At 41.1% G+C, this 18,808-nt stretch overlaps 1 protein-coding gene across 1 annotated transcript in view; it reads left to right on the top strand.

The window, feature by feature from the left end:
• Positions 1 to 2,962: 2,962 nt before the first annotated feature.
• Positions 2,963 to 18,808, top strand: part of DYTN (dystrotelin) — a gene marked incomplete at both ends in the record, with an annotated part of 42,823 nt that continues 26,977 nt past the window's right edge. The window contains 7 exons of the mRNA XM_080671141.1: positions 2,963 to 3,026; positions 3,202 to 3,276; positions 6,385 to 6,583; positions 10,023 to 10,108; positions 10,623 to 10,723; positions 14,820 to 14,891; positions 15,149 to 15,312. Of these exons, the coding sequence (XP_080527267.1) occupies positions 2,963 to 3,026; positions 3,202 to 3,276; positions 6,385 to 6,583; positions 10,023 to 10,108; positions 10,623 to 10,723; positions 14,820 to 14,891; positions 15,149 to 15,312 (761 nt within the window). The remainder of the gene's footprint in view (positions 3,027 to 3,201; positions 3,277 to 6,384; positions 6,584 to 10,022; positions 10,109 to 10,622; positions 10,724 to 14,819; positions 14,892 to 15,148; positions 15,313 to 18,808) is intronic.

Here is an 18,808-nt window from a genome sequence, read left to right as displayed (position 1 = left end):
TAACTTTACTTGTTCTATATAAAATTCTATAATAACTCAAGTTATTTATCTAAAACAACAAGTTGAGTAATTCAAATTATCTTTGGGTTTCCCAAATTTAGACCCTCATATTAATAAGCTTAACACAGAACAGTAGGTAATGTATTCAAAGCCCAATTCTCTGTCTCTAAAGATGTGTTTTTAAAATTTAGTGTGTCAGCATCACATGCAGTGTTGGTAAAATGCTAGGCTTCACCTACAGAGTTAGTGCCCCAGTTGGTCCAGGGTGGGGTCCAAGAATTCATTTCCACAAATTCCTGATGTTGCTCATCTGGGATACTGATGATACTGATGTTGCTCATCTGGGATCACACTTTGACAACCACTGACCTAAAATACCTATTTCTGGATCATCAAAATAGATGATGGACAGTTGAAAGCGATTTTATTATATTTTTAGTATCTGTAGAAAATGACATATTGATTTGGCTAAACAAAATTAAGAATCATTTAAAGCGAAACACATTTCCCAGTCAAAATGCTCCCATGAACAAGACCATATGTAGCTTGTATTATTTCTGTAAGCATCTAAAAGTACTTCGTTCATAGTTTTGGGCCTGGTATGTCTAGCAATGTTTTCCTTTCTTGAATTTCTCCCACCAGCGAGGGGGTGGGGAGCCCTGAGGAAGCTGGGCTGTGGCGAAGCCCCTGGGCTGTGCATGCCTTTCCACATGGGGCTGTATCGCAGCCGGCCACGCAATGCTGAATAACTTCATCAGATGACACTGCAGAACAGAGCCTGACTCGAGGGTGATGGGCTAGCAGGGGTGGGCAAACTTTTTGACTCGAGGGCCACAATGGGTTCTTAAACTGGACCGGAGGGCAGGAACAAAAGCATGGATGGAGTGTTTGTGTGAACTAATATAAATTCAAAGTAAATGAGCGGAGGGGAGAACAAGAGAACGGGATAGAACAGCCGGATCCGGCCCGCGGGCCGTAGTTTGCCCACGGCTGGTAGAATCAGGGGTCCTCAAACTACAGACCGCGGGTCACATGCGGCCCACCGAGGACATTTATCCAGCCCGCCGGGTGCCGCTGCCTGTCCTGCTTAGCAGCCGACTCATCCCGGGCCTGCAGTGCGCATAGGAATTTGTTCATAGTTTTTTTTAAAACTATAGTCCGGCCCTCCAATGGTCTGAGGGACAGTGAACTGGCCCCCTGTTTAAAAAGTTTGAGGACCCCTGGTAGAGTAGCTACAGAGTCACTCTTCCTCCAAGAGCGGCATCTGGGAACCTGCAAGACCCCTAGTTTACTGATTCTCTGTATTCATTTGATACATCTGAGAGCATAAAAATGGGTCAGTTTCTAGGAGGAAACAATAATATTGGGTATTATGCTTTTGTAAAATATTTCCAGACTATTATTATCTCTATTCTCAATTTGTTTTACTTCCAACATAGAGCAGAGATGTTTCTCACTTCTCCTACGCTGTAAGTTTGGACTCCTATCTGAAAAGAAAGTTTTTTTTTTTTTAAAAAGCACACATTAAACGACAAAAGATTTAGAACTAATTGTAAGTTTTTTGTTGTTTTTTTTTATATAGGGGCACCTGTTCAAAAAAGAAAAAAAAAAGTGGAGCTTTTTAAACAAGATTGCTTGTATTGGAGGCATTGTCAGGCACAGCCCACATTCACCTGAAGTGGGTGCTTTGACTCAATCATATATTGATCATTGAATCAATGTATGTTCAGGCAGAGGCATTTGGTGGGCTCCAACTCCTCCAGGGGTCTGACCCCGCCCAGGGTAGAGCATAGAGCCTGTTACTCAATACCCAAACGTGTAACACAGAACTTTACTCCACGACATTCAAGGGCAAGGCATCCTTTTCCAAACCAAAATACAGTCACTGTGGCTTGGCATGAATTTGACAGTGAGCTAAGTCTGGGAAGAAGCCATCCCTGTGAGACAGACAGAAGCCTCTAAGGTTTTTATCCTGAACATCTGGTCTGAAGTGGACAGAGCATCTGGTCTGAAATGCCATCATGACCCTCACTTGCTATATTTTTGTCTTTGGCTTTGGGGTCCACTTAAAGACACGAGACTCCCCGTTAAGACTGGACACAGAGATCTTTGCCAAACCTAGCTCTGATCTTGGTAGTTACACCTCGCAGCCATTCTCTTCACTCAGTTAATCATAAAAAACAGGCTGTATTTAGCCCATAGTTGATGTCCTTGTGGCTTCCAGATACTGAACTATTGGCTTGTTTCTACCTTCTGAAACTCATCTTCTCGGCCTTTTTACTATTGTTATCTCCTGGTTTCATTTGCTTTCACTTCTCATTCTTTCTCTTAAATTTCTCTTTCTTAATTATAAAAATAATATAAGCCTTTATAAAAAAAATTTAGGTAATTGCACCAAGTAGAAAGAAAATAACTATGAACACTAAGAATTCAAGCACCCAGAGATACCCACTGTTACCAATTTGGTGAATGCCACTAAGAATTAAGCTCCACATGGCAGGGATTTTTATCTGTTAACTGCTATTTTTCAAGGGCCTGGAATCATGCCAGGACCATATAACAAGAGCTCAATAAATATTTGTTAAATGAATGATTGGATGGATAGCATTTGAATTGCTTTTTATATATGCATAAATATATATGTGTGTATATATGAGTAGAATATATTAAGAAAATTGAGCTTACATTCTACATTGAGTTTTAAAAAATATATTTTTATTGCTTTTTAGAGAGATAGGGAGGGAGAGAGATAAAACATCAATGAGAAAGACACATTGATCGGAGGCCTCCTACATGCCCCCTATTGGGGATCGAGCCCCCAACCTGGGCATGTGCCTTGACCCGGAATCAAACTGTGACCTCCTGGTTCATGGGTCAACACTCAACCACTGAGCCACACCGGCTGGGCTACAAAGAGATCTTTATTCTATTTGTTTATAAGGCTGTTTCCTCCTATAAAAACATGGACAGATTTGTGGGGGAATCCTCACTTTTTGGTGGATTCCTTAGTTTGATGGATTCTGATGGTGAGTCTAGGGTCCCCTGCAGCCTAAGATTCTGTAGACCATTAGCATTTGTTCCTAGATGGGAAAGAAAGCAAACTAAAGTGGGGCTACATGATCCCTAGGACTGCCTTCCAGGATGTGGGATTTATCTAATGAGATGATCATTTATCCATGTTATTTCATGTTTTCTTTACAGATGCTCTCAATAGTATTGAGAATTCCATTTATAGAACAGCCTTCAAATTACGATCTGTGCAAACCACGTGTCAATGTAAGTAGAACTCTCTGAAACACTGGAAATAATCGGATCCTGATGCACTATGCAAATTCACAAAGCAAACCAAAACTCATGTGAGTGAGGTCAGACTCCAGAAGTTGGATCTCTGCATTTCCTCCACTTGTAACAGAGAAGATGGAGGGGGAGGTGACACTATGTGTGTTCAACCTAAGGGTAGCTTCATTGACTGAAATGGAAAATGATTTTTGGATGAAGTTTTTTTTCCTATTTCATTTCTGCAAAAAAATAAAAAAATGTTGGTTTTCTTTTCAGGATACCGATATTAACACAAAATAAAATTACAAAATAGGTTAGTTTAGAAATATGTACTTGTAGATTTAAATTTAACATTTTTAAATTTCTTCTACCCCATAAGATTTTCATTTTCAAGTTGTTCTTATCTCTCTGAACATGTAAAAGTAGGTTCAGGTGAATAATCCTTGGGCCATAAATTTTAAAACTATGCCGAGAATTCCCTGTGAACTGCTCTTTTGTGTTAAACTTAGATCTGATTGAATGCTATGGTTTTCTTTTCTGATACTGTTATCTAAGCAAAATAAAGTAAATATTGTAAAAACATTTATCCTGGCCTTGCCAGCATGGCTCAGTAGTTGAGCGTTGACCCATGAACCAGAAGGTCACAGTATGATTCTGGTCAGGGCACATGCCAAGTTATAGTGCTAGATCTCCAGTGTGGGGCATGCAGGAAGCTGCCAATCAATGGTTCTCTCTCATCATTGATGTTTCCATCTCTCTCTCCCTCTTCCTTACTTTCTGAAATCAATAAAAATACATTTTAAAAAAGATTTATCCTGTAAAAATTCTCCAACATGAAATAAATCGGGTCTTGGCTGTGAAAAGCAATAGGCATTCAGCATACCTAAACTTACTGATTTCTAATAAATTCTGCATTACATTTTTAAAAATCACTTTATGTGAAGTGATTTATGACATTATTATATCGGACATAAAAGAAGCTATGCCATATATATATATCACATTTTTTCCTAAAGGTTGAACTTTTTTCTATTTTCCTTTTTGCCTAATAAGTTATATAGACCAATGAATTTCAAATTGTGCTTCACAACAGTTTGTGCATGGGTATGATGTAGGACACGAAAGGATTAGCAAGGTGGGAAAGGAAGGATAGGCAACCCAGGAACACCCAGAAACCATCTCCTCAACCAGAACAACTGTATTTCTCTATTTTCCATACTGCCTTTCCGTATAAGGGTCTTTTGAAGCAGGGATTCTTGACTGGAAAAAAACCCAAAAACAAAAACAAACAAACAAACAAAAAAACAAAGAAAGAAACAAACCAACAAAAACCCCTGATTTAGACAAATAAAATCACTTGTAACTAGTATTTGTTATTCCAGGGATTAACAAAAGACAGAATAGGCACACTAAAAAATACATCCTCAGTTATGCTATTTTCTTAGAGAATTTCTCCCATTAAAGAAAGTTAGCAGCAAATGTCTATATAAGCCTCCATCATTTCTGCCTGGGTACAAAGAATGTAATATGAGGGCGTTCCTTTTTATACTTCTTATTATCCCTGGCATCAAAAACAGTAAATATGAATAATACTCATGGGAAATATTAATAAGACACAAAATTAGTAGTTAAAAAGTTCTACCCCAGGAAAGATACCCAAATGAAGATTTGAAGGCAAAAAAAGCCCCATATACAGTGATAAAGCATGCTGAGTTCCAGGCAGCAGGACCTGGGGGAGCATCGCTGCATAAATCTTGTGGTGAGATTAATGGACACCGGTGTTATCTGTGTTGCTGTAATACAGAGCCCTCATCCCGGGTGCAGCACGCCGGGCCGAGGCGATAGGCTTTGCGATTGAGTAACGACAAAAGGTTTGGCAGCCTGCAGCCAGGTTTTTATTAAAGTCACATCCTGGAACCTAGTCCTCACTTCTTTAGACTCTCCCCTTAAAAGCAGCACCAGAGAACAAATAAAAATATTTTATTATACTTGCCAGATTTCTTATCTGCGAGATTGATTTATGAAGCAGAGAAAAGCACAGGGTTTTATCATTTCACAGGCTGAGGCAGTTTAAGTGCCAGCAGCTCTTGGTGCCACCAACATCCACATCTCTCGATGATACAATTGGGTGTTTATTAATTTTGTCTGTCACCCTCCATCTGTAAGAAGCCATAGGGTTAGTTCTATTTCATTCGTCCTTATATTCATTGCCTCGTAAAATGTTTAGGAGGTGATAAAAGTATACAGGAAATAACCCATTATTTTTTTATAAGCAACTTTGGTTTTATTTTGTGCCTTCCTCAGATAATAATACTAATGGAACCAAGATAAAAAATAATAAATATTACTGAGGCAGGGTGGAACCCAAAGAGTCTGATATTAAATTCAACAGCTGCTCGGCCCTGGCCCAGTATAAGCTCTACTGGCCCAGTATAACCTGGCTCAGTTGGTTAGAACGTCGACCAGATATGCCAAGGTTTCCGGTTCAATCCCATTGAATGCATGAATAAGTGGTAAAACAAATTGTGGTTTCTCTCTCTCTCTCAAAAATCAATCAATCAAGCAATCAATAAAATTATTTAAATTCAGCAACTGCTCTTGTATAAATATCACTGGGTTTTTAACTAAGACAATCGCATTTTGACACACACACTATTCTTCTAAGCTAGGCTGTAGAAAGGAAGAACAATATTTGAACATGAAAAGCTAATTTGCTCAATCAACTTAAAAAATACAGTAATATTTTCCCCAACCTTTCACTAGAGGGTCCTAAATTCCTTGGAAATTCTATTTTTTTGAGTTTGTCACTTTTTCTCCTTCCAACTTCATTCTATAAAGTACCACCCGAGAGGTTATACAGGAAATAATGTTATAACTGTGCTTTACTAACAGATGCACTTTTCCACAGTCAGATTGCCTGTCAGAAGAATAATGCCTGAATTATTTGCACAAGAGACATGCATCCAAATAATGGTCACATTTTCTTTCAAGGAAATGGCTACCATTAAAAAAAAGTCTTAATTAAACACAGGTGACATTTGCTTTACTCGAAGCCTTTCGTTCCCATCAGAAAATCAGACTCAACTCTCCATTTGCTTTCTACAGTGGACTTGATTGACAGTTCCCAGATTCAGCACGTCCTACTACGTCCGAGTTTCTGGGAAACAAAAGAGAGCCCCCACTCCATGCAGCATCTTTTCCAGGCCCTCCAGGAGCTGTTCCAGAGAGCCAGGGAGAAGCCAGGCCATGTGCACCCCGGGGCTGCGGAACTCACTCTGAGCCTTCTCATGGCGATGTATGACAGGTGAGGGTGCAGAGGGCACACTGACCTCAAGGGTAGTGTTCGGTTGCCACTGGTCATCGACTATTTGGTGTTGTCTAATGTTTGCTTATGGTTTGATGTGTAAGATGGCTTCTTTGTTTTCCACACGTGTACTACTCATTCTGGAGGGCAACGAAGAAGACACGTTTATCAGCTTTACCAACACAAGTGACCCATGGATTGCAAAAAGGAAAAAAAATTCACATTACTTTCTCTCATACAAACTCGTTTCTGCTCTAGAGACCATGCGCATGCTCTGCTATGGCAATTGTACACGTATGCATGCAAAAATGTACACTTTTCTTTTGAGTCCCTAGAGCTTATTTCCTTGCATATTTCTTTGTAACCAGTTATTAATTTTGTTTTGTTTTGTTTCTTAAGTGGAGCAAGTTTGAATAACCTATGTATGGATGGCTAACCTATTGTCTTAATCTGTTTGGGCTAATACAACAAAGTACCATAGACTGGGTGGCTTAAAACAACAATTTATTTCTCACAGTTCTGGAGGCTGGGATGTCCAGGTCAAGGTGCCAGCCAGGGTCTGGTGAGGACCTGCTTCCTGGTTCATAGAGGACCATCTACTCCCTGTGTCCTCACATGGCAAAGCGTCAAGGGAGTGCTCAGAGATCTCTTTTATGAGAGCACTAATCCATCTCAGGAAGGCTCTCTCCTGGTGGTCTAATCGTCTCTCAAAGTCCCACCTCCAAATTCCATCACACTGGGGATTAGGATTTCAACCTATGAATTTTGGGGGAGGGACATGAACATTCAGTTCATTGTACTTATACACCAGTTTAGACCATGCCAACAGCTTGAGTATGCATGCCTTGGAGTCAGTGGTGAATGCGTGTGTGTGTGTGTGTGTGTGTGTGTGTGTGTGTGTGCAGGGATGTGTGTTTCTCTAGGTGTCTCCCTGGCTCTGGAGCTTAGCATTCTTTGTCTCACTTCATTCTGTTTACTTTATGCTGAATTATCAAAGGGTTGACATTCGAATAGTGTTTTCAGTAGTTATCAAGTTGTCTAGCTTAGGAAGCCTTCAAAATAGAAAGCAGAAAATCAAGAAAAGAACTTTCTGTTTTTTTTTTCCCAGCAAGCCTCATCCTTCAGAATAGACTTTTAAAAATTCATAGTGAGCCCAGCCAGTGTGACTCAGTGGTTGAGCATTGACCCAGGAACCAACAGGTCATTGGTTAGATTCCCAGTCAATGCACATGGCCGGGTAAGGGGCTCCATCCCCAGTAGGGGGCATGCAGCCAATCAATGATGTTTCTCTCTCATCAATGTTTCTATTTCTATCCCTCTCCCTTCCTCCCTCTCTAAAAATCAATAAAAACATAGTAAAAAATTATAGTGAATATAATACACGTAGAAAGAGCAGAAAATAATAAAGAAGAAATATCACCCAAAAGCCTGCCTCACAGAGGCAAGCACAGGTAACCATCTGGCAAATTCCTTACAGTGCTTTCTTTACTAGTTTATTATTTATTTTTCAATTGCACAAATAACATACAAACTGTTCTCAAGTTATTTTTTCATGATTGCAGTCTCCTTAAACATTAAGCTTTGATTGCCATTTCTGGTATCAGTGCCTGCCCCTAACAATCTTCCTGCTTTTAATACATTGTTTTGTAGGTGTGACGCCTGCAAAGCTAGTGGCAAAGGATGATTCGGCTCTAAGTGAGGGCCTGTGAACTGGTGGGTTTGTTGTGTTTTTTTTAGCAAGCATGGGAATAACAAAGTTTATTTTAAAAATTGTTTCATTATTACATTTTTGGGGTAACCAGGTTAATCACATTATAAAACTTCACTTGTACAACTTTACAGTGCAACAGAGCACACTCAGCTATGTGCTCACCACCCAGTGTCTGTCTCCTCTGTCCCCAGGCAGTTGACACCTTTATTCACCTGGTCCTCCCTCATGTTTTCCTTTTTTATTGTGTTTTTTTTTTAATTTCTTTATTGATTAAGGTATCACATATTTGTCCTTATCCCCCCATTCCCATCCCAAACCCCTCCCCATGCATGCCCCCACCCCCCTGTTGTCCGTGACCACTGGTTAGGCTTATATGCATGCATACAAGTCCTTTGGTTGATCTCTCCCCCTTACCCCCACCCTCCCCTTCCTTCCCTCTGAGGTTTGACAGTCTGATCGATGCTTCCCTGTCTCTGGGTCTGTTTTTGTTCATCAGTTTATGTTGTTCATTATTTCCCCTAGATGAGTGAGATCATGTGATACTAGAAATACACTTTTAAGAACCGAAAATGAGACAAGCAATAATGGTTATGCTGAGAGGCAAATGAATCAGTCTGTAGTGAGTTTCTTTCTGGGCCAACAGTTCTTTTGAGTCCCAATTTCAATGTCAAACAGTTTCTTACGTGTACATGTCAGCAATGATATTTCAGTTCTGGATGGTGGACAAATGGTGGTAATGCAGGTCCGACCCTCTCTGGTTTGGTCCTGGGCAACCTGCAGCGACGCACAGCTGCTGACTGCTAGTATGGCAAGGTGTCGTCAGCATCTTCCATCTGTTTCTCTTCTGTCTTCATGGCTGGAGCAGTCCTGTCAATTCCTCTCTGTTGCAGGAATCCACATGGTCTTGGAGTTGTTTTCTGAAAATATACAAACATATTCTCCACCAAAAGTTAATAAAGGAATCTTTTCTATAAATTTGACTTGGGATCCTTTTTCATTTTTTGCCCAAACTATTTTCCTTTGGCTTGTTTTGACACCATGTGTGTTTTTCATGGGTGTCTTGCTGTTAGCATTACAAATGAAAGTTAATTTTCTAAAGTAAAAATTTTCTAGATGTAATTTACTTACAGGATATTTTTCCTTACATGATATTCTTCTACTATCCCCCCTTTTTTTGATTTAAATATTAGGAGGCTTTTGGAAACTTTATAATGTAGTCTTGATAGATTTTAAATTTTAATTTTTTGCACTAAAATATGACTGCTTTAGGTTCATTACATGTTACGCAATTTTACCATGAGATGAACTACCAATAAAAATTTTGGTGTGTTTTTTTATATAAAAATGTTTGCACCTTTTGCCTGCCTTTGGCCCTTGTCTCTGTTGTTTGGTTTCCAGATATGTGAAGCCTAAGGAAGCGAAACTACCTGCTCTGTGGATATAGGAAGGAGCCCTGGCTCACCTGTGCCCAGCACAGTGCTTAGCAGAGAGGAGGCACCCAGCAAATACTAGCTGAGCACATGAATGAATAAATAAATGAATGATTAAATATTTTAATTCAATTATTAATCTTGTCAAGTTCTAGATATAAGAAAGCAGACCGTGAAAGACTTGAACTTGTAACACCATGTCAGAAACGTCCATTAATAGTTACATTTTTTATAAGCCACTTCACCAAGAATCACCCTGCCTTTCCCATTCTTGTCTCTGCAATTTGTTGCCATGCAGCACAGGAACCGGCTTTCTCAAGCTTACACCTGCAGCCGCTGCCCTGATTGCCCTCTCGGGGGACAGCCCTCTTACAAAATACAGAGGTAAGACACACAGGAGTTTTGAGTGTCTGAAATTCAATGGCCTCCAAATCTCCAACACATTATTTTCCTCACCTGCTACTATGTCCCGGCCACGCGGTTCTTGTTTGGCATACACTCAGCCTGACTTGGAATTTTTCAAGATGTTGATCTGTGATTTCTACTTATTCATACCTTGGTTACCCTGGGTATTCATCTGTGTAGGGATAATTGACACCAGTGGTTATTATTCCTCTAAAGGCTGGGACTCTCCTCACATTGCTGTTTACCAACCTCCTGGTCTTCAACATCGATGTGCTGAATTATCAAGGGGTTCAAATGTGAATTGGGTTTTCAGTAGTTATCAAATTATCTAGCTTGGGAAGCCTTCAAAATAGAAAGCAAAGAATCAAGAAGAGAACTTTCCATTTTTTTCCTTCATACCCACAAATACACTGTTTAGAATTCAAAGCACATACTCTTCAAAAATACGTTGCAGGAATTTAATGTAAATATATTTTCTCCCTTATGTATCTAGCTCTTTTTCAGCTCTATGCAAAAAATAAGAGGGGAGGTTATGATTCCGGGGCACGTATGACCCGAAGGACTTTGAGAAACCTACTAACAGATCTACAGCAGGTAAATCTCTAATATTTAAGAATTTTAAATTTGTTCCAGATGTTAGCCACGTTATTAAAGAATCTGATTTTTAGTGTCAAGTCCACCTTAATAGAAGTCTCCATGTAACTCCTCTGCTCCACAGCCACTGCTACCATCTGAGCATAGGTCTGATCTACTGCAATCACTTCCTGATTGGTTTCCCCAACTCAACCCTCTCCTCTCTCCAACTCTGCCTCCACACAACAGCCAGTGACTCTTCCAAAATGTGTATGTCACCCTCATGCCTAAAACTCTTCATTGGCCTTTCTTGTCTGTGGGATAAAGCCTAACCTGAGCATCACACCGCCGTAAGCTAAACAACGAAAAGAGGTTCTGAGCTTCTGAGTGGGGGAGGCAGGTGAGAAGGTGACCATGAAAAGTCTGGTGAACAAGGTTTGTTATTCAGGTTTAATCTGTTCCTTCCCCATTAATAAGTGTTGTTAAGAGTTCTCTTCTATGATACCTTTGGCACCATGGAAGTTTCCTTTATAAATGTACATTTTATTTACAAAAGGAAAATGTGTGCCCTATTTTTAGAGCTTTTCCTGCATTAATTGGTTCTCAATAGCCTTTAGCTCAAATAACTCATATGCCAAAGAGGTATATTTTGAGTGATATATTCTGCTGCCCTTCAGGACCAGGGATTCTGAACTGGGAATAGTCATGACGGGGGTGGGGAGTAGGTATGTAGGAAGGTTATTGAACTCTAGGAGAGAGAATATGGTTAGGAAAAACCTATCCAAAATTACTTATCCAAAAATACCTCTTAATATTAATATTTCATGTTCTTATTGATCGTAATAATGTTTAATTTATTCTGAAAATTCCAAACGGTGTTTAAGATGTTCCTATTTCTTAAAAGAGTGATGACTTTTAATACATGACTTAGGTTAAAGCATCAGGCGTACTTATTCAGGGCTGTTCTGGTGGTTGTGGCAGCACATGGATCTCATTGCCAGTTTCTGCTGACTCCCAGGCATGCCTCAGGGAGCTACTGCTTCAACAAGCTTCACATCTCAGGACTCAAGCTGGTGGGGAGCCAGGGGGAGTGGAAAAGTCTGTCAATTCATTTACACAATCAGACTTGTAAGCCTGGCATGTGGAGGTGGATGTGAGGGAAGAAGATGGACTAAGGGCCATTTTCCTTCTCCTGTAGAAATCCTGTGCTTGCCTCCTGACTACTATCTCTGGCCTCAGGCTAACACCCTGTCCACCAGGCCATAAAAACCTGCCCTTGTTTCAGCCTCAACTAAGGTCAATGAGTTGCTGAAATGGCAGCTCCCACAGAGCTGTCTCCCCCAACACATTATTATGCTCCTGAGAAAGCTGCGAGGAAGGTGGAAATTTGCATAGCAAATTACCAGCACATTGAGTTCCATTAAGAACTCGGGGATGGAGTCCCATAAAATTCCAGGTCCCACTCTGTGATTCAAATCCCTCCCCCAAGAATTCAAATGATCATTTCAAGTGGTGTTCTGCCTGTGCCAGCATGTCATCTAGGCATGTTCAATTCTTCTACAGAACACCTGCAAGAAATTCATTAAATGGGCAATTCACCCACAAAATCTTTGTGCACACGCTTAAGGCAAAAATTTGGTTAAAACCCATTGCCGACGTGAATTTTCTTTTGACTGGTTCAGAATCACAGAGCTGGCAGGTCAGTCCCATTCGAGACACTCCCCTTATTTCACAAATCAGGTTAACCCCCTTTTCCAAGGCTCAAGGACAATGTCCAAACGAGTGGTCCAGTTAGTTCACCAGCATTCACAGGCTGGGTGATGAGTTATTTTTTCAGACAAAGGCAGAAGAACATAGGAAGTAGTTACTCATGTTCAGCTGGGGATAGGGTTATTATCAATGTAAAGCACAAGCCATCTTGTCACTATTACACAAATGTTTGTTGACTTCTGCCTGGCTAATTGTCAGCAAAGTGGTTCTAAGTGCCACTTTCCTGATTAGAAGAATGTTTATTCGGGTTGATGGACTCAGCAGGGGGGTCTTTGAAATTACTTCTGAGTTTGCAGGCAGTGCCTGCTGACAGCCTGTGCTGCAGAAGACATCAGACCCAAAATTAGGACCCCCGACCAAATAGGCATAAGTAGAGGTGACAAGTCAACGTAAATGCGCATATAGAGAATGTCAGATCCAAGCCATGGCCATCTTGGTAGCCACAAGGCGTTCTTAGTCCCTTAGCTAAACTCCTAGTGGTGAATGTGATTGAAAGATGGAAACCACGAAGTGCATGTAGACTGAGCCATTGGAATACACGTAAGGCTGGAGTGTGACAAAGCTTGGTGAGAACCCCTCAACAGAGTAAGGAGTCTTGGAGAGAGATCTCAGTTCTGTAGCTATATCTTGCTCTGTTTAACGTTGAGCAAAATATCAAATCTCAATCAGCCCTTGCTTTAAACAAGAATAATGATTAGTGCCCTACCCCAGAACTTGGCACTTGTTAAAATGAGATGATATGGAAGTGTTTGAAAAAGCTTTTTAAAAAAACTACTCTGAACTTTAATACAGTATCATTATACGTAATTCAAAGGTAAACAAGGGCCAAAAAAAAAGGGTTAAAGTAATTTGACTGGATAAACTCAAAATGGATAAAGGACTTAAACATAAGATGGGAAACCATAAAAATACTAGAGGAATCCACAGGCAGCAAAATCTCAGACATATGCCGAAGCAGTTTCTTCACTGATACTGCTCCTAGGGCAATGGAAGCCAAAGAGAAAATAAACAAATGGGACTACATCAAAATAAAAAGCTTTTGCACAGCAAAAGAAACCATCAACAAAACAACAAGAAAGCCCACTGTATGGGAGAACATATTTGCCAATGTTATCACCGATAAGGGTTTAATCTCCAACATTTACAAGGAACTCATACAACTTAACAAAAGGAAGATAAACAACCCAATCAAAAAAATGGGCAATGGACCTAAATAGATACTTTTTGAAAGAAGGCAGAAGGAAGGCCAAGAGACATATGAAAACATGCTCAAAGTCACTAATCATCCGAGAGATTAGTGACTCAAAATGACAATGCAGTACCATCTCACACCTGTCAGAATGGCTATCATCAACAAATCAACAGACAAATGCTGGTGAGGATGCGGAGAAAAAGGAACCCTCGTGCACTGCTGGTGGGAATGCAGACTGGTGCAGCCACTGTGGAGAACAGTATGGAGTTTCCTCAAAAACTAAAAATGGAATTCCCATTTGACCCGGTAATCCCACTTCTAGGAATATATCCCAAGAAACTAGAAACACCAATCTGAAAGGATATATGCACCCCTATGTTCATAGTGGCACAATTCACCATAGCTAAGAATTGGAAACAGCCTAAGTGCTCATCAGCAGATGAGTGGATTAAAAAACTGTGGTACATCTACACAATGGAATACTATGCTGCGGTGAAAAAGAAGGAGTTCTTACCATTTGCAACAGCATGGATGGAACTGGAGAGCATTATGCTAAGTGAAATAAGCCAGGCAGAGAAATATAAATATCACATGATCTCACTCATTTGTGGAATATAATGAACAACATAAACTGATGAACAAAAACAGATCCAGAGACAGAGAAACATCCATCAGACCATCAAACCCCAGAGGGAAGGTAGGGGAGGGTGGGGGTAAGGGGTAGAGATCAACCAAAGGACTTGTAAGCATGCATATAAGCCTAATGTAACCAACGGACACAGACAACAGGGGGGTGAGGGCATGGGTGGAGCAAGGAGGGCATAAGGAAATTTTTTTAAAAAGTAATTTGACTGGGATCCTAAGAAACAGTGAAAGCTGGCCTTGTATTGCTCCAATTGCCAGACTTTTTTTTTCACTCTCCTCCCTCCTCCCAGCTTCACTTCTTCCCACTTGCTCATCTGTTGTCTCTATTCATACATTGCACAAACCTTATACATGTCTTGTTTGCTTGGATTGAGACAGTTCATCCAATCTCCGACACCCAATTCTTGTGACTCCATGGCTATGAGCACCACCCAGCAGGCATGCTGATGTCCATGTGCACAGATTTCTCCACTTTCTAACAGCTGACATGGGGTTTCTTGCCTCTTGCAGATCCCAACTGTCGTGGGTGAGAGCCGCTCTCTGTGCTCGGTGGAAAGTGCTACACGCAGCTGCTTCCAGGGGGTGAGTGCCATGCAGATGTCCCTGGGAGTGGGGGACAGATACTGCTTGCTGACCAATTTACATTACAGAGCTATTACTCCACACAGCATCCCAGACAACCTAACAGAGGAGGTAGACTTGCCTTTGACTTCTCACGCAATGAACTCTTACAGCACAGCTCACAGAAACAGCCAGAAAAGATGAGAATGCACATTTCATCTATACTGGAGACCAAAGTCACTTCTAGAAACACATCCAAGTGTGCTGTTGTTTTTCAGGTGTTGAGCCCAGCAATCAAAGAGGAGAAATTCCTCTCTTGGTTACAGTCTGAGCCTCCCATCCTCCTGTGGCTCCCGACCTGCTACCGATTGTCAGCCACTGAGATGGTCACGCACCCTGCTCGGTGTGGAATATGCAGGAACTTCCCAATCACGGGACTGAGGTACAGTCAGTCGCTCATCCGTAATACATGGACAATAATGTCAGATCCAAGTCATTCTCCAAATGAGTCCAGAGCTGTAGCTGTGTCTCTCCAGATTATCTTGTGGTTTCTTCTGACACATCTGAAACTCGGTTGATTTGGGGGAGTCAAAATTTCCTGCATGAGGAATCCTGGTTGATAATAAGTATTTTATCTTCTGTAATTAATGGAATATTAATTCTTCCATTGATATATACTCTGACCATACACATTTTTATTTCTCTAAGGGAAAATATATTTTGTCCTTTGTTACAAAAAAAAATCATTTTAAATACTTTGGAGCCATCCATAATATAAACAATAATTTTTGCCTTTATTAAGTGTTTAAAAACTATTAGATTTAAATAATCCATGTGGTTCATGTGGATTATTTCATTTATAACTCTCTGAACAAGGTCGTATTATTATCTCTGATTTGCAGAGAAGCTAAACAACTTGCTTGGGTTCAGAGGGTTAGCAAGTGGCAGAGCCTGGCAGTCTGAATCCGGGATCCTTCCTTTCGATCATGATGCTATGCTGCCCCCCTGTGTAGGGAACGGAGAACACACCTTGGACTCACTCCATATCTCTGCCTAGAGGAAAGGGTGTATTTGAGAGCTAGGTTTGCAGGTAGGAAAGACAGATCTTTATGAATGACAGCCAAAATCTCATCTTAGGGGAAGGGTGTTATATGCCTCCCATAAATAAAACAATAAATCAGGGAAATTAGAATTATTATTAAAGACTTGGGGGGAAGAGAAAGAAACCAACAGGTGTAAGCCAGGCAGGGGGATGCCATTATCATGATGAATGAACACAGGTGTAGAGGCTGCAGATGTGGAAGGACTGAAGAACTGGGACAACCAGGGAGCTACAGGAGCAGAAAAAATACTTGTTCTTCTATGCTTCTAACTTCTTCTGGCTGGACTAATAATCCAATTAACAGGAGACAGATTAACAGTACAAAATGACCAAATCTATTACCTATGTTTTTATAGGGATTCCATAAGAATATGAGACCCAAAGACACACTGCGCAGCTGAGGCTTATATGCCATGCTGGACCAAGGAGAGGGAGGCAGGGCTCTGAGGTCTCAAGTGGGCAGTTCACAGGCAGATGAGAAAGAGCAAACGTGGAAAACAAATGCTTGGCCACCCACAAACAATGGGACACACAGGGGAATCGAACAAACAGACTTGCTTGAATCCTCCCTGTCTGCCATGTTTAATTCACATACGCTAAGGGTCCCTTCCCGAAGCAGGTTTTCTACCTGAAATCCTTTAGGCAGGTAAGGGGACGGAAAACAAACAAAAGACCCTCTTCTTGAGCTTTAATTGTTTTCAGCTCAGAAGACTCTGCATGCCCAGTTGGCACATTCTAAGGAGGCTGATTCTGGACTCTGACATCCATCGCTAAAAGCAAGTCAAAGGGGCAGGATGCAGGCCTGGCTTCTGCTCACTGTTTCTTGTCTCCTCCATGCTCCCAGGTTTTAAGGAGCCCCAGACCTTAAACCTGCTCCCCACAGGTAGAAAATAGGTCTGCTGGGCCCACTGAAAAACTGCAAATCAGGTTTTAATTTTGCTGAAAAAAATAAATTGGGTTTGAAAAGAATTCTGAGGACACAGTGAAACTCCACTAATGAAAAATTCTGCAAATAACTGAACTTTAAGTAATAAAACATATAAATGAACAAGGCTGTTGAAAACCAAGCGAGCCAAGCCAAAGAAATCTCCACACCACAATGAAAAAGATGTTCCTTTTATATTGGACTGGAGGCCCAGTGCATAAAATTCGTGCACTTGGGAGGGCAGGGGGGGTGAGGGAGAGTGGGGAGGGAGTCCCTCAGCCCAACCTGTGCCCTCTAGCAGTCCGGGAGCCCTCCGGGGGTGTCCAACTGATGGCTTAAGCCCACTCCCCGCCGGGAGCCCAGCTTGTGGCTGAGTGGCGCTCCCCATGTGGGAGCGCACTGACCACCAGGGGGCAGCTCCTGCATTGAATGTCTGCCCCCTGGTGGTCAGTGCACATCATAGTGACCAGCCGTTCCACCATTTGGTTGATTTGCATATTAACCTTTTATTATACAGGATAGTGGAGGAGCATGAATATTATTTACCATGTCATATATGTAGTATAATCATTTAACCAATAAACAAGTATTGATTAAGCAGTTACTATGTGTCCTGCACTGGGCCAGGTACAAAATTCACTGCAATTATATCAAACATAACTTTTCTATTGAAATATTTTTTTTCAAAATCATTATGTGTAACATATAGCAGATATTATTATTCCTATTTTATAAAAGATTTTGAATGACTTGCTAAAGTCACTCAAAAGCTAGCAATGGCAGCCCGGCTGGGGTAGCTCAGTGATTGAGCATAGACCTATGAACCAGCAGGTCACAATTCAATCAATTCCTAGTCAGGGCACATGCCTGGGTTTCGGGCTCCATCCCCAGTGTTGGGCATGCAGGAGGCAGCCGATCAATGATTCTCTCTCAACATTGATGTTTCTATCTCTCTCTCCCTCTCCCTTCTTCTCTGAAATAAAAAAATAAATATTAAAAAATAAAGAAAATTAGCAGTGGCAGAGGGCAAGCAGGACCACACTTTAAGTTTTAGATCATGTCCCTATCTGTTTAGGAGGCTAAGCTTTTTCTTAGAAGAGCATCTGTGTGAACCATCTCTCCTAGACATCCGAGGCCATGCACAGTTCTCATATTATGAAACAGCTGGGTGAGCTGGGCAAGGCCTGTATCCTCTCTGAGCCTCAGCTCTTTGTAAGGAAAACAAGGAGGGGTGGGTCAAATGATGTCATTGGCCTCTTTTAGCTGTAACCTTCTGAATCTATTAGAAATGGCTTCAGTGCATTACAATCCTGACCTTAATCCTGTGTTTTGGGCTCTCGTAAACTCCAACAGTAGCCTCAAGGCTTTTCACGTTAGTGAGCTTAATAAAGCCATTTCAGAGAAGTGTTCTCAGATCTGGAGTTAGCCGGAAGAGGGCAAAGACTTGACCTTCTAAAGTCAGAGAAAGTACCAAGACTCAAGGTTGTTCCTGAGCCAAGTGTTATATTTTAGCAGGATGTGTCCCATTTATGCTCTGTAATAGCCATCGAAGGCTGAGATGGGATTGGGGGGAAACTCGGTTCTCTGTTGGTAAAGGCATCAATGACAGGCCAATCTCATTATCTACATTACACCCTTTCTCACAAACCTGCAGGCAGTTTCAGAGCCTAGAGGAACTAATGCGAGGTTAGGGTCAACGTACCGTCCTAGATGAGTCAACCGCAACCATATGTAATACTGGATAAAGCAGCCAGTGCAAATGGCTTATCAAATAACCTTATTAAAATATGTTATTATTATACATTTCATGTGAAAAGTGGAAGTCTTCCCAATTATGCATGTTTGTAAAAAACTTTGCAATGCTGAGAAAGAAGGGTTTACCAGTCCATTTTCCTGGTGAAGAAACTGTGA

This window comes from Plecotus auritus (assembly GCF_963455305.1).
Source record: "Plecotus auritus genome assembly, chromosome: 5".
NCBI classification, from domain to species: domain Eukaryota; kingdom Metazoa; phylum Chordata; class Mammalia; order Chiroptera; family Vespertilionidae; genus Plecotus; species Plecotus auritus.
Note: the sequence above shows the minus strand (reverse complement) of the source record. Positions and strands in the feature narration are given on the sequence as shown.